General features: G+C 40.8%; 1 protein-coding gene across 2 annotated transcripts in view; it reads left to right on the top strand.

The window, feature by feature from the left end:
- Positions 1 to 12,065, top strand: part of gpr158a (G protein-coupled receptor 158a) — a 161,712-nt gene extending 149,647 nt beyond the window's left edge. Inside the window, exons 9-12 of one of the 2 annotated variants that reach the window (XM_061965143.2) lie at positions 3,500 to 3,605; positions 3,675 to 3,821; positions 3,912 to 3,995; positions 7,735 to 12,065. In XM_061965143.2, the coding sequence (XP_061821127.1) occupies positions 3,500 to 3,605; positions 3,675 to 3,821; positions 3,912 to 3,995; positions 7,735 to 9,255 (1,858 nt within the window). In that variant the 3' untranslated portion in view covers positions 9,256 to 12,065. The remainder of the gene's footprint in view (positions 1 to 3,499; positions 3,606 to 3,674; positions 3,822 to 3,911; positions 3,996 to 7,734) is intronic. The other variant, XM_061965144.2, reaches the window with a different exon arrangement.
- Positions 12,066 to 13,451: the final 1,386 nt, after the last annotated feature.

Raw genomic sequence — 13,451 nt, 5'->3', positions numbered from 1 at the left:
CGCCAACAACACCACGAGCCTGCTCGCTGACAGTTGTGTGGTGGTCAAATTAGCATCAAACAGGCACAGGTGAGGTCCATCCATGCTGAAAAGACCCTCGGCTCATTTTTAAATCAAACACGCCTCGCCGCTGTTGTCGCCGTCGCTAATTATCTCATTCCCGCCGACTGCCAAAGCCTCTGATGTATGACTGGACCGTAGCGGTGACCACGTCAAGGTCACGGCGGGTAGAAAGCGAGGAAATGTGACATCTTTACTGGGGTGGGGGGGAAAGCTCGGCCAAGTGGAACGCCATCTAAGCTGTGGTGTGTATAAATCTTATGTCACACAGTTAATGTCACTTAGAGTCAATGGCTCATAGTAAAGATGTGTCTAATAATCTTAGAATTTACGTCACCCCATAGCGAACATAAATAATACAGATGCACAATGGTAAGTCAACTGCTGCAAAAACGTCGAAAATCCTCTATATGACAGCTGTGTTCTGCTGTTTTTAAGAACTCACACTATAAACTCTACTACAAAAACACTGGTCAAGTATCTTCTACAAAACCCATCACCAGTGAAGTTGGCATGTTGTGTAATTTGTAAATAAAAACAGAATACAATGATTTGCAAATCCTTTTCAACTTATATTCAATTGAATAAACTCCAAAGACAAGATATTTAATGTTCGAACTGAGAAAGTTTTTTTTTTTGCAAATAATCATTAACTTAGAATTTAATGTCAGCAACACATTGCAAAAAAGTTGGAAAAGGGGTATTTTTACCACTGTGTTACATGGCCTTTCCTTTTAACAACACTCTGGGAACTGAGGAGACTAATTTTTGAAGCTTTTCAGGTGGAATTCTTTCCCATTCTTGCTTGATGTACAGCTTAAAAGTTGTTCAACAGTCCGGGGTCTCCGTTGTGGTATTTTAGGCTTCATAATGCACCACACATTTTCAATGGGAGACAGGTCTGGACTACAGGCCAGTCTAGTACCCGCACTCGTTTACTATGAAGCCACGCGGTTGTAACACGTGGCTTGGCATTGTCTTGCTGAAATAAGCAGGGGCGTCCATTATAACGTTGCTTGGATGGCAACATATGTTGCTCCAAAACCTGTATGTACCTTTCAGCATTAATGGTGCCTTCACAGATGTGTAAGTTACCCATGTCTTGGGCACTAATACACCCCCATACCATCACAGATGCTGGCTTTTGAACTTTGCGCCTAGAACAATCCGGATGGTTATTTTCCTCTTTGTTCCAGAGGTATTTTCCGGACCATAGGGCGCACCGGATTATAAGGGGCACTGCCAATAAATGGCCTATTTTCGATCTTTTACCGGATTATAGGGCGCATTAAAGGGGTCATATTTTTTTTTATTTTTTTTATAAATGGAAAACACTTCCTTGTGGTCTACATAACATGTAATGGTGGTTCTTTGGTCAAAATGTTGCATAGATTAGGTTTTACAGATCATCTTCAAGCCGCTTTCTGACAGATGATTCCAGATGCGCCGTTTTGTGTGCGGTCTTATTTACGTGGCTCACCTTCGGCAGCGTCTTCTCACCTGACTGACATGACAGTATTATACCGACAGTCCATCTATCCATCCATTTTCTACCGCTTGTCCCTTTTGGGGTCGTGGGGGGTGCTGGAGCCTATCTCAGCTGCATTCAGGCGGAACGCGGTGTACACCCTGGACAAGTCGCCACCTCATCACAGGGCCAGCACAGATAGACAGACAACATTCACACTCACATTCACACACTAGGGCCAATTTAGTGTTGCCAATCAACCTATCCCCAGGTGCATGTTTTTGGAGGTGGGAGGAAGCCGGATTACCCAGAGGGAACCCACGCAGTCACGGGGAGAACATGCAAACTCCACACAGAAAGATTCCGAGCGCAGGATCGAACCCAGGACTACTCAGGACCTTCGTATAATGAGGCACATGCACTAACCCCTGTTCCACCGTGCTGCCGACAGTGTTTCAAATTAATTTCACTCAGGTGAAATCAACATTAGTTACATCAGTACAATTTAATGTTAATGTTATGTTGACAGCACATTTCAGATCAGATGATGTTTAATGACTCTCACATTATTAACCGTGTCCATTGCACCGGTCCCCCACATCTGCGGTCCCTTCCAGGGTTTCACGTTGTTCCCATTAGGTTGAGTTTTTCCTTGCCCTGATGTGGGATCTGAGCTGAGAAAGTCGTTGTGGCTTGTGCAGCCCTTTGAGATATCTGTGATTAAGGTCTATATAAGTAAAATTTGATTGATTGATTGATAATGTAAAAGTGGACTTCATTCTTTTACGTTGTTGTCATTGTAGCAGGTTTAGCTGTGCATGACCAAAGATCGTATATTGCGAGAGGATGATCTACCGCATGGTGATGTACATTTGCAGTCAGTCAAATCATTTTCTTCTTGTCACTTACAAAAATACCAAATACATGACCTAGGTGTAGGGGTGTAACGGTACGTGTATTTGTATTGAATCGTTTCGGTACGGGGGTTTCGGTTCGGTACGGGGGTGTACCAAACGAGTTTCTAAGCTAAAGTCTTAACAAGCTGCTTTGCTTCTTCTGCCTCTGTCTCAGCACCCAGCATTGTCCCACCCACACAACCATCTGATTGGTTACACACAAAGCGGTAACAGCCAATCAGCAGTGCGTATTCAGAGCGCATGTAGTCAATGCTTCAGCGTAGAGCAGGTAGGAGTTTAGCAGGTAAGCATCAGGCAGCGGACTCTCCCAAATTATAATAAACACCTCCCAGTCAACTACTAGTAACATCACTATGAGCCCGTTGACGTTCCAGAAACTTTAAACTGCAGCTCAGCTCACTCGCAGTCCTGGCTTGAGGTGAAGGCTAATTAGCTTTTAGCGTAACGTTAGCTCATTTTGCGGTGTGTGTGTGTGTGTGTGTGTGTGTGTGTGTGTGTGTGTGTGTGTTACGGACAGAAAAGCTTTGAATGGCAGGGTCCCTGCTATCACATGTTGATAAAAATATAACATTTACATAATAAAAATCAACTATAGGCTTCCCAAATGCTGTAATAAATTAAGCATGATGAGTTGACTTGAACCTGTTTAAAGTTGCACTTTTTATATGTGGAAGAAAAGTTTTGTCATTTTATTTAATCTGAGCAACAACTTGAGGCAGTTTAATGTTGATTAACGTGGGCATAATTATTATAGTGTTCCCATTGTTAAAAGGATAAAGCCATTGTTTACAAATTTGGTAAATAAATAACCAAAACATTTATATTTTGTTGTTTTCTTACTGTACCGAAAATGAAATCGTGACCTCTAAACCGAGGTATGTACCGAACCGAAATTTTTATGTACCGTTACACCCCTACCTAGGTGTCCTCAATGGTAGTTACGGCCATGGTTATGATGCAGTGCAATAACTATACCCACAATATTAAACATCCTTTCATTCCTCTTCTTGTTTTTTTACTTCCTGTTGCTTTCTTCTTCTTCCGGTCTGTGCAGGTTCACGCTGGCCCCCGAGCTCCACCCTGATTGGATGCTGCTGCTGTTCTTCACCCACACCCACCTGACTGTAACGGTCACGCTGGGCCTTCTTCTCATTCCCAAGGTACAGTGACACAAGACATTATTTAACACCCTTTTTTTACGCTAATATTTAAACCTTGTGTCCGACTAGTTCCTGTTTGCCGGCGCCCACATGCGAGACGATATAGCCTCGGAGGCCTACGAGGATGAGCTGGACATGGGTCGTTCGGGGTCCTACCTCAACAGCAGTATCACCTCAGCCTGGAGCGAACACAGTCTGGACCCCGAGGATATTCGGGTGAGTGGCGGCGTTTTTTTAGTGGTCTTGACTGTTTAACCTCGCCTTCCTCCTGTAGCAGTACTGAGCCATGGCAGTTTTTTATTGCAGACGCCAGACGAAACGGGCCCTCTCAGTTCTATTAATGGCTGTGGCGTAAGATCATGCGACAGTCTTTGGGAAAAACGTACCAACGTGAGCTGAGGTTTCTGTTTGTCTGTTAGAGCTGAAGAAGTCTCTCTACCAAATTTATTGTTTTTTGGGGGGGGTGTGATGGTAATAGTGAGCGGCCTCACAGACAAAAGACTCTCAACAATCATTCAGGAAATACAGTATCTCACTAAAGTAGGGACATTCCTCTCGCCTCCTCTCAAGGGACAACACTACAGGATTAGATACACTTTGGAGTAGTCAGTGTGTAGCTTGTATAAAAGTGTAGTTTGACTATTCACTCGAAACCACATTTTCTGCTCCACAATGTTACACAATACATGTTGGAACTTCAATGAACCGTAGTTCCCCAGCACTCATGCTCACTCTAACACAGCCATGCTTCATTGTTGTGTAGGTAAGGCCTAATTACCTTAGAAAAAGACCACAACAGTTTTGTCGGTAATCAGGGGTGAGTACGGAATTCGGTACTTTTATATGTTTCGACCGAATTCCATTAATACTATCGGGTGCCAACTTACATAAGGTTAAACGATACCGCATTTCGATACCTATGTTTGTTTGTTTGTTTATTTGAGCAATATTAGCATTATTGCAGCAATAGTGTCTTTATTGTAGCAATATAAGCCTTAATGCAGCAATATAAGCCTTATTTTAGCAATATTAGCCTTATTATAGCAGTATTAGCATTATTGTAGCAATATTAGCCCTATTGTTTCAATATTACTTATTGTAACAATCAGTCACCTGTGTCTGCAGACTTGGCACTGGCTCAAGCACTTGGCGGGCAAACAGGTGTATTTTTTGCAGGCTGCCTTTAGGTAATGTTATTTTCCAAACGACCAAGCAAGCATGCTTGATAGTGCTGGCTCGATGTTCATTGGATATGCCATACATGCTACATACTTACACATACTTTCCAACCTTGAGACCAACGTTCCCTCTAAGGTGCTCACGCGTCTTCTGCGCACAGCAAATTAATGCCGCGCAGGAAATCAAAAACCCCATCTGAACTTTAAACAAAATAAACACGTTACAGTTTATTCTGTATGATTTTGCAATGCAACTCTGTGAGCGACAGGTGACAACAAGAGTGGCCCCAATGAATAAAACAATCTTTGTCAACACAGTTCAATTATCGTCTGTCAAGACACTTTACGGACAGGAATTCCATCAATCACTTTATTGAGCAAAACTGTTTGTAACCACACCAAAACATGAGTAAAAAAAACTTTTATCTATAAAAACTGGTAATTTTCTGCCATACAAACCAGGCTTAAACCAACGTTATCATCCGTCGTTTCAACAGAAGCCGCTCGCTCTGTCTCACCTGCACCAACACACTGAAATTCAAGTACCGGTATTTCTTATATATATATATATATATATATATATATATATATATATATATATATATATATATATAATAATATAGTACAGTTCACAGTAATGCAAACACAGTTGTTCTACTAACTGTACTGTACTTGCAGCTTACTTAAAAAAAAAAAATAACACTTACCTTTCACTATTTGAGTAGCCTTTGTTCTGCCATTTGAGTACTGGCGAGCGATCTCTGAATCCGGGAACGTATCCTTCACGGATTTGTTGAAAACATCCGCGAATGAGAACGGGATGTTGCTTGCAGCTATCAGCATAGCCATCTTTGTCTCGGGCCATGACTGTCTCTTCTTCGTTCTTCTGCTTCGTCTCTGTTATGTTTTTGGACATTACTACTTGCCGTAGTTTTGAAGCAATGCATGATGGGAATCCGGATGTTGTGTGTCAGTGTATTAACGTGCCGGCTGGAATAAACACGCGTTGAGAAATAGCTTTATGGGTTATAGATAAACCTATGGATAACGGAGACATATATAATAGTCTCCTTTTCAGGTGAGAGAGGATGCTAAAGGCAGTGCTTTTTAGGCACGCCCCCAATATTGTTGTCTGGCTGGAAATCGGGAGTAATTCGGGAGAATGGTTGTCACGGGAGATTTTCGGGAGAGGCACTGAAATTTGGGAGTTTCCCGGAAAATTCGGGAGGGTTGGCAAGTATGTACATACATGCTATTGATTAGCATAAGCGATTTTACATGGTAATTTCAACCCATCCAAATTTGGTCATCAAAACTATGACCAAGATAAATGTTGCAGTCCAACAGTTGGTGTGTAATAAGTGCAACACTTACAGTATTAACACTTTGTAGGACTCAACAAAACACAAGGCTGGCACAGACAACTTCCTGACTACGACAACACACACAGGTCAAAACTGAAATGAATGCATACTTTCAAATGAGACTCGGAAGTGTAAGAAAACAACATCCAATTATAATTTTCAGTTAATTGTTAAATGTTAAATAAATGTAGTTTATTTTATTGTTAACTAAATTAATATTTATTACCACATAAACACACACAAATGTGCCGAAAATTGTTACCATTGATACTGTATTGATATATTGGTACCATCCCAAAACCTGCTTGCAGCTATTCCTCATTAAACTCAAGAGAAAAAAAGGGCGATATCCTCTGATTCACAATGTCACAACACATGTTGGAATTCATGTTTCACCTCAATGTACCGCAGCTCCCCCAGTGCCAGCAGCACTCGTGCACCTCCAGACTATGACGCCTGACACAATTATCTTGCGCTGTCAGTGGATAAAAAATCTATACAGTGGAACCTCGATTTAAGAACTTAATTAGTCATTGAACAGGGTTCGTAAATAAAAAAGTGTGTATATTTATTCACATTTTTCCATAACAAAAGATGAATAATGGGTTTCAACCTTGACAAAAGTCCAAGTTTTTGTAAAAGTGTGTACACAAGAAGAGTGTGACGGATCAACTTTCTACTAAATACAAAGCCAGAAAAAAACAGCAGTACTAATTTGTAGCCGCACTGCTGACACGCACGCACGCACTGTCACTAGCCCTGTGGTGCACTCACAGATTGAAATGACAAAACTCTTTAACTTTAAAAACCAGGTTGCCCAAATTATTCTGAATAAGAAAACAAAACATCAACTATACCTTGTTGATTAATCTTCTTTGCATGCGGCGGGCAGGAGCGGGAGGAAAGATGAGGCTGTGTCACCAACATTGTGGAAACTTCCTGAATGTTTCAAACCGCACAGCGCTTCTCCCTTGCTTTTTATGAACTCGTATTGATCTTGCAAAACTAAAAAAAATGCTGTAAATAGGCAAAAAAAACTCACCTAAAAGTAGCAATTAGCACAGTAGCCAACAACACCACTGAATGAGCAGGGAGGTGGATAAGCCCGCCTGCAATGGATGTGCTGCCTGACACAAAATGGCTGCGCTGCAGGCACACAATGGGTGGATGAATTGTTTGTATATTGGGACGAGGTTTGTACAACAAAGCATATTTTCGTTGAGTCTATCGAAACGTTTGTATATTGAGGGGTTCGTAAATGGAGGTTTCACTACACTGACTACACTTAAGTACTACTTTTTTGGAACTGTCCCTTTAGTTGTCCTCACTTTGGTGAGATACTGCAAGCTCGGAGGCTGTTTCAGACCTAACACTGAATACAATCTGTTTCCTTTTGTCTAAAACTGTTGTCGTGTTTGCTTTTTCTTTTTAGCACGCATGCGATATTCTGTAGTGCATCGTTGGACGACTGTTTGTAGTCACGTGTCACCTCGGTTGCGCATGCGCAGTAGAATGTCTGCTTTTTTGTTTTTTAGTCGTACAGCTCTTCTACAGGAAGTAGAGACTGACGACCGCTTTCTTCCGTAGGAGGAGCTGAAGAAGCTCTACTCCCAGCTGGAGATCTACAAGAGGAAGAAGATGCTGGCCAACAACCCTCATCTCCAGAAGAAGCGCAGCTCCAAGAAAGGTCTCGGTCGTTCGCTCATGCGGCGCATCACAGAGATTCCGGAATCTGTGCACCGCCAATGCAGCCGGGAGGAAAAGGACGTCGGGGAACACACCGGAAACCGGAACAGCATCTGCGTGCTAAAGAAGAACCCGTTTGATCAGACGATGAAGCCTGTCAAGGAGGAGACGCTGAAGAACAAGATGTTCTCCCTGAAGAAGTCTCACAGTAGCTACGACCACGTCCGCGATCAGAGCGAGGACTCCAGCAGCTCTGCCACAGACAAGATGGAGGTGATGGTGGCTGACGGCTCCCTCCTGGACACCTTGATGGGGAAGAAGCTGGTCAAGAAGAAATCCAGCGAGAACCTCGGCGCTCCGAGCGAGTCCACAGAGTCGGTGCCGCTGGTCTGCAAGTCGGCTAGCGCCCACAACCTCACCGCCGACAAGAAGCCCCTTCATCCTCGCGCGTCAATGCTGCAGAAGTCCCTCAGCGTCATCGCCACCGCCAAGGAGAAGACGCTAGGCTTGACAGGGAAGACTCAAAGTGCCGAGGACGGCAATAAGAAGCCCAAGAGCGCTGCAGAAGCGGAGAACGCCACTAAAGGCAGAACCGATCCAGTCAAGGGAAAGGATCTGTACGATCTGTCCGAGGTGTGTCCCTGGGAGGTGGAGGACGTCCCGACACCTTCGGAAAACAAGATCCAAAAGCATGTGTCCATTGCGCCCAAGGAGACCACCACCGTGCACGGGGGGAGCACCAAAGGAGGAAAGTCCCAAAAGCAGAAAGTCACAGATTCGTCTCCATCCGGCGTCAGGCAGAGGACACCTCGAGAAGAGGTGTGTCCCTGGGAGGACACAAACCAGGTGGAAACGTCAACGCAAGCTGCGAAGACCAACAGAGAAGACGTCTGCCCGTGGGACTATGGCGAGACCACAGAGACTTGTCCGGCAGCCAAGCAAAGAAAAGGCGCCTCGTCTCCGGAAGCCAGGAACATTTCTTCCAAAGCTGAAGTCTGTCCCCGGGACAACCCTGCATCCCCCAACACCGAGAGCCCTCATCGGAGCTCCAAACCCAAGGAGTCCCCTTCAAAAAGGAGAACACTTGAGAGAGAGAAGGATATGTCAAAAGACAACAAGGACGAGAAAAGTAGAACAAAAGCGAAGGACAAGAGTAAACCATCCGAGAGCCAGCAGAGATTAGCCGAGGTTTGTCCCTGGGATATGGACAGCCATCAGGAGGTGGCGGCCGTGGAGAAGCGGAAGAGTGCCAACGTCGGAGCAGTCAAAGCCAAGAAGGCTGAAGTCTGTCCGTGGGACTTCGAGGACACGTCAGATAAAAAAGACAAATCTTCTACAGGGAGGAGGAGCGCTCTCAATGCTGGCCCAGTCCCAAAAACGGCCGATGTTTGTCCCTGGGACTTTGAGGACAAGAAAGCGTGACACTCTGCTGACGCTCTCGCTGTCTGTGTCTTTTTTTGGAAAACACTTCAATCTTACATTTTCCTAGCAGTCGGTGACTCGGATGAAATTCAGTTCCACAAAGTTGCCTTCCTTTATGAGCTTTTTGGTTCGGGTCATTTTGACGGATTTTACACACACAAAAAAACAAGATGGCCGCTATGACGATGACGATGATGAGCATTCCAGTTGACTACAGGGACAACCTGGGACAAATCTTAGACTAATTATGCAACTTTTGATTCAGCCTTGTCACTCAATTAGCAGTCACATTATGGGAAAGGAAGAGAAGGACGCTGAAGCAAAAGCCAAAGAATACGGCAACCGAGAAGGACAAACTTCTCAGTGAGGAAATCAGTCTGAAGCACTTTAGCCAACTCCATTAGCAGACGACGCGCTTCTCTTCATCTTCACACCTTCCTCTGCTCCTTTTTCGAGATCGATTTAATTGTAGTCCTCCGAGTCTGCGACGGAAGACGTACTGTATGTGCCTGAGTATAAGTAAGTAAGCATAGTCTCGTCTTACGTCTACAAAAGTGAATAATATAAAAGCAGCGTGCGCGGAAGCCCGTAACTATGCTAAACATTACACAACCCTTTATTGTCAACAGTTGTTGTGTTACTTTGTGTTTTACAAACAGTAGATTCCAGGCTATTCACTAATTCCCAAACTCCCCCAAAATGGGACCTGAAAACCAAAATGGCCGACGATCTGTGCGTCTTTCTGGATATGGTCCTTGACTCTTGCAAGATATGGTAAGTTTTTGAGTTTTAAAGCCCTTAAAAAGGTTTTAGTTGGCAAAATAATAAGAAGAAATTCAATATTTACCAATAACGCAAAGATGTGGATGTTTTGTTCAGATAGTTTATTAGCTAGCATATATAAATTGACCTACATTGAATTTAATTTTTATTTTGGGAAACCCTGGTCTAGAGTATCAAAAACAAGCTTTTTTATTGGTGTAAACCCCTTGAAAAGTGAGGATCAACTGTAAAAAGTACAGTTCCCAAGTCCAGTCTTGTAATCTGACTACTTCACAGTTAGCTTGTGTTAGCATTAGCCTCGCAACCCTACTAAATCAGCTAAAAGAAAAACACAGCTTTCAAATCACAAATCTCTATTCCAGTGCGATAACAAAAGTTAACTTCGGAGGAATTTAATGAGAATCTTCCCCCCGTTTTTTCTTTCTTTTGTGTGTTTATTTGTTGAAAATGTAGCATTGCTAGCAGTAGCAGGTTTCGACTTAGCGGTGACTGATAGAACTAAAACCTTCCGAAGGTTTTGCTTTGTGCCACGTTTTGTATCGAAATGTCGTTACTGCTCGTTACACGCTCAGTCCGTGTAGTCAAAGTTGAACAATAACCCGACAACAGCTACCGTTGACAATGTCTTGTGTGCGAACGTCGTCACTGAATGTCGTCACTGATTATTTGTGATTGTCCACTTGGTCGTAATCGATGTCGCTATACTCAGCGTTCGAGCTAATCAAATTGACTTTTAGTTTTCAACTCATGAGAGTCCAGAAAGTATCCGGCATTAGTATTAAAGGGTTTATGATTTTTAAATTTGAGTCTTAGGAAGCACTGCCACGTTGAATTTTACTGCCCTGACGATGACTAATTAGCTGTATGTTTTATAAACAAGTAGCCTTTGTTGTCCTTGCTGGGAATAATGGTTTTAAATCAGACATTTTTAATTTTTATCTTCATTTAAATGTATTTATTTGCTTGGATTAAATCTGTCATTCCAACATGAACTGGTTGGAATTCAGAGTGTTTTATTAAAAAAAGAAAAAGAATGCATGGCAAGAAATGTTCCCAAAAACAAACATTCCGGTGCCAAAAATTACAGGCGTTTTTGGTTGCAAAATAAAATGAATATAAAGCCATTAAAATATGACATTTCATCAGGAAATAATATGCAATTAAATATATTTTAAAATATTATTAGGTCATGAAAAATGTAATTCAGTTATTTAATAAATGCATTTTTGATTAAATAAATATAAATCTTATTTCACAATATAACCCATGGACAATTTAACAAATTATTTTACACTTTTAATTAACATTTTTGACCATGTTATTGTTTAATCGACATGCTATTTGAGAAGTGTGTTAGACAAAGATATAGTACCATGTGAATAATGTATCATTATTTTGGATTTATTATTACAAATATTAAAGATGAGAATACTATAACAACTTTAATTTAATTAATTTAATTTTGATTCTCGGGGTGGACGATTCGAATCAGAATCGATCTTGATTCAAATCAATTCTCGCAACATATTTGGTATAAAATGTATAATAAAACCATTTAAAACAGGTTACAATATTTTTGAAAATATATACTTACAAAAATGTTTTTATTCTTTATCGTTTTTTTTGTTAGTTTTTTTCAACAAATAAGAATGTGAATGTTCAATTCCGATTCCTGGTGTGACTATTCGATTCAGAATCAATTTTGGCAATATGTTATTTGGTATAAAAATGATATTAAAACCTTTCGTTACAGGTTACAACAGCAAGATATGTCTTTTTAAAAGTAGATTCTTTAAAAAAAATTGTATATTTGATATATATATATACTTTTTTTTTTTTCTTTTTTATTTTTTTTTTTTTCAATTTATATATAGTAACTGATTTTTGAAAAGTAAAAATCCATTTACAATCAAAATAAATAAAAATGGGTATTTGGATAAAATACAAATTATAATACAACCTTCCAAAACAGGTTACAGGTTACAATAGCAAGGATTTAAAAAAAAAATGTGATTTTTTTTATTTTTTTTTTTTTGATTTTTTTTAAAATACTGAATCGTTTTAAATTCCAAATAAATAAGAATTGATGTGAATCGATGTATTTCAGCACCCTTAATGAATGTACAAAAAAGTATAATTATTAAAGATTTTATCATTATTAAGGAGCTCACAATTTGCCAGTTTTAATAGGTTTTCACATTTGAATCCATTCGTTCATATTTTATTGGCTTTTTATTTATTTAATTTTGGCACCTAGAAAAACAAACATCTCTTTGGCTCATGACATTCCTAGTTGAGCATGACAGACCATAATAATACTGCAATGTTTTCTATTTTTACACCATGGACGTGTACCACAATGTTTGCGTCGTCCTCTGTCCACCAATCACTGACACTCCTCGCCCACCAATCAGACCTCAGAACCGTGCTGTCAATCAAACCTTTGCTACTACCCCTCCTATTACTACTATTACTACTACTACTACTACTACTACTATTCAATGCTGTAACGTCGTAAATCTTGTGGCTTCTGCATGAATTCCAGAAATTAGTCGGACCGATGTTTCACTGCCCTCGATAGAACAAACGAGAAAAAAAAAGATAAAGAAGAAAAAAAAGATGTAATGGACTGTTACAAGTTGTATAGTGAGTGATTGTGTCTCTTTAAGCCACTGTATTGCTCTATGACAAAGCTTATAGCATCCATATATTTGGTAGATTTCTATTGTGTTATATTGTGATAGCATGTACATAAAAGATACCTCCTCTGCAATAAATATTTCTATGAAAAGTATCTGCCTGCACCCCGACCTCCACTTCCTCCTCGTGCTGCCTTAAAAGCCTTGCGTGTCACCGCCACTTTAAAGTGTCTTGGCCAGCGTCCCGAAATCCTTTTACGGCTGCTTGTTTTGGACGCAGACCAAGAAAAGGAGCAAAATATAAAAAAAGATGAGCCAAAAATAAAATGTCTCAGGCTTTCACCTTAAAGGAACTAACATTACAAAGGAAGTAGAAATTGCCTCTGAAAACCAACAAAACTAACAATTAAGTACATAAAAAAAAACATGGCAAACGACTACAATAAGCTGGTACAGTGGTTTTTAAACTTTTTTCACCAAGTACCACCTCAGAAAAAAAGATTACAATACAGTTGTAGCGTTGTAGGCCTAAGTATTCATTAAAAACGAGGCAGAGTTTTTATCTAACAAGTATATTTAATATTTTTGGCCAATGTTACATTACACACAGTCTAAACAGTAACACTGTGTTTGAATACAATAATAAATCAAGTGATTCTAGGGCGTAGCACTAGATCAGGGGTCGGCAACCCAAAACGTTGGAAGAGCCATATTGGACCAAAAATACAAAAAACTAATCTGCCAAGACAAGCAAAAAATTAAAAGCCATATAAG

The sequence above is a fragment of the Nerophis lumbriciformis genome, linkage group LG07 (genome assembly GCF_033978685.3).
Source record: "Nerophis lumbriciformis linkage group LG07, RoL_Nlum_v2.1, whole genome shotgun sequence".
Classification (NCBI taxonomy): Eukaryota; Metazoa; Chordata; class Actinopteri; order Syngnathiformes; family Syngnathidae; genus Nerophis; species Nerophis lumbriciformis.
Note: the sequence above shows the minus strand (reverse complement) of the source record. Positions and strands in the feature narration are given on the sequence as shown.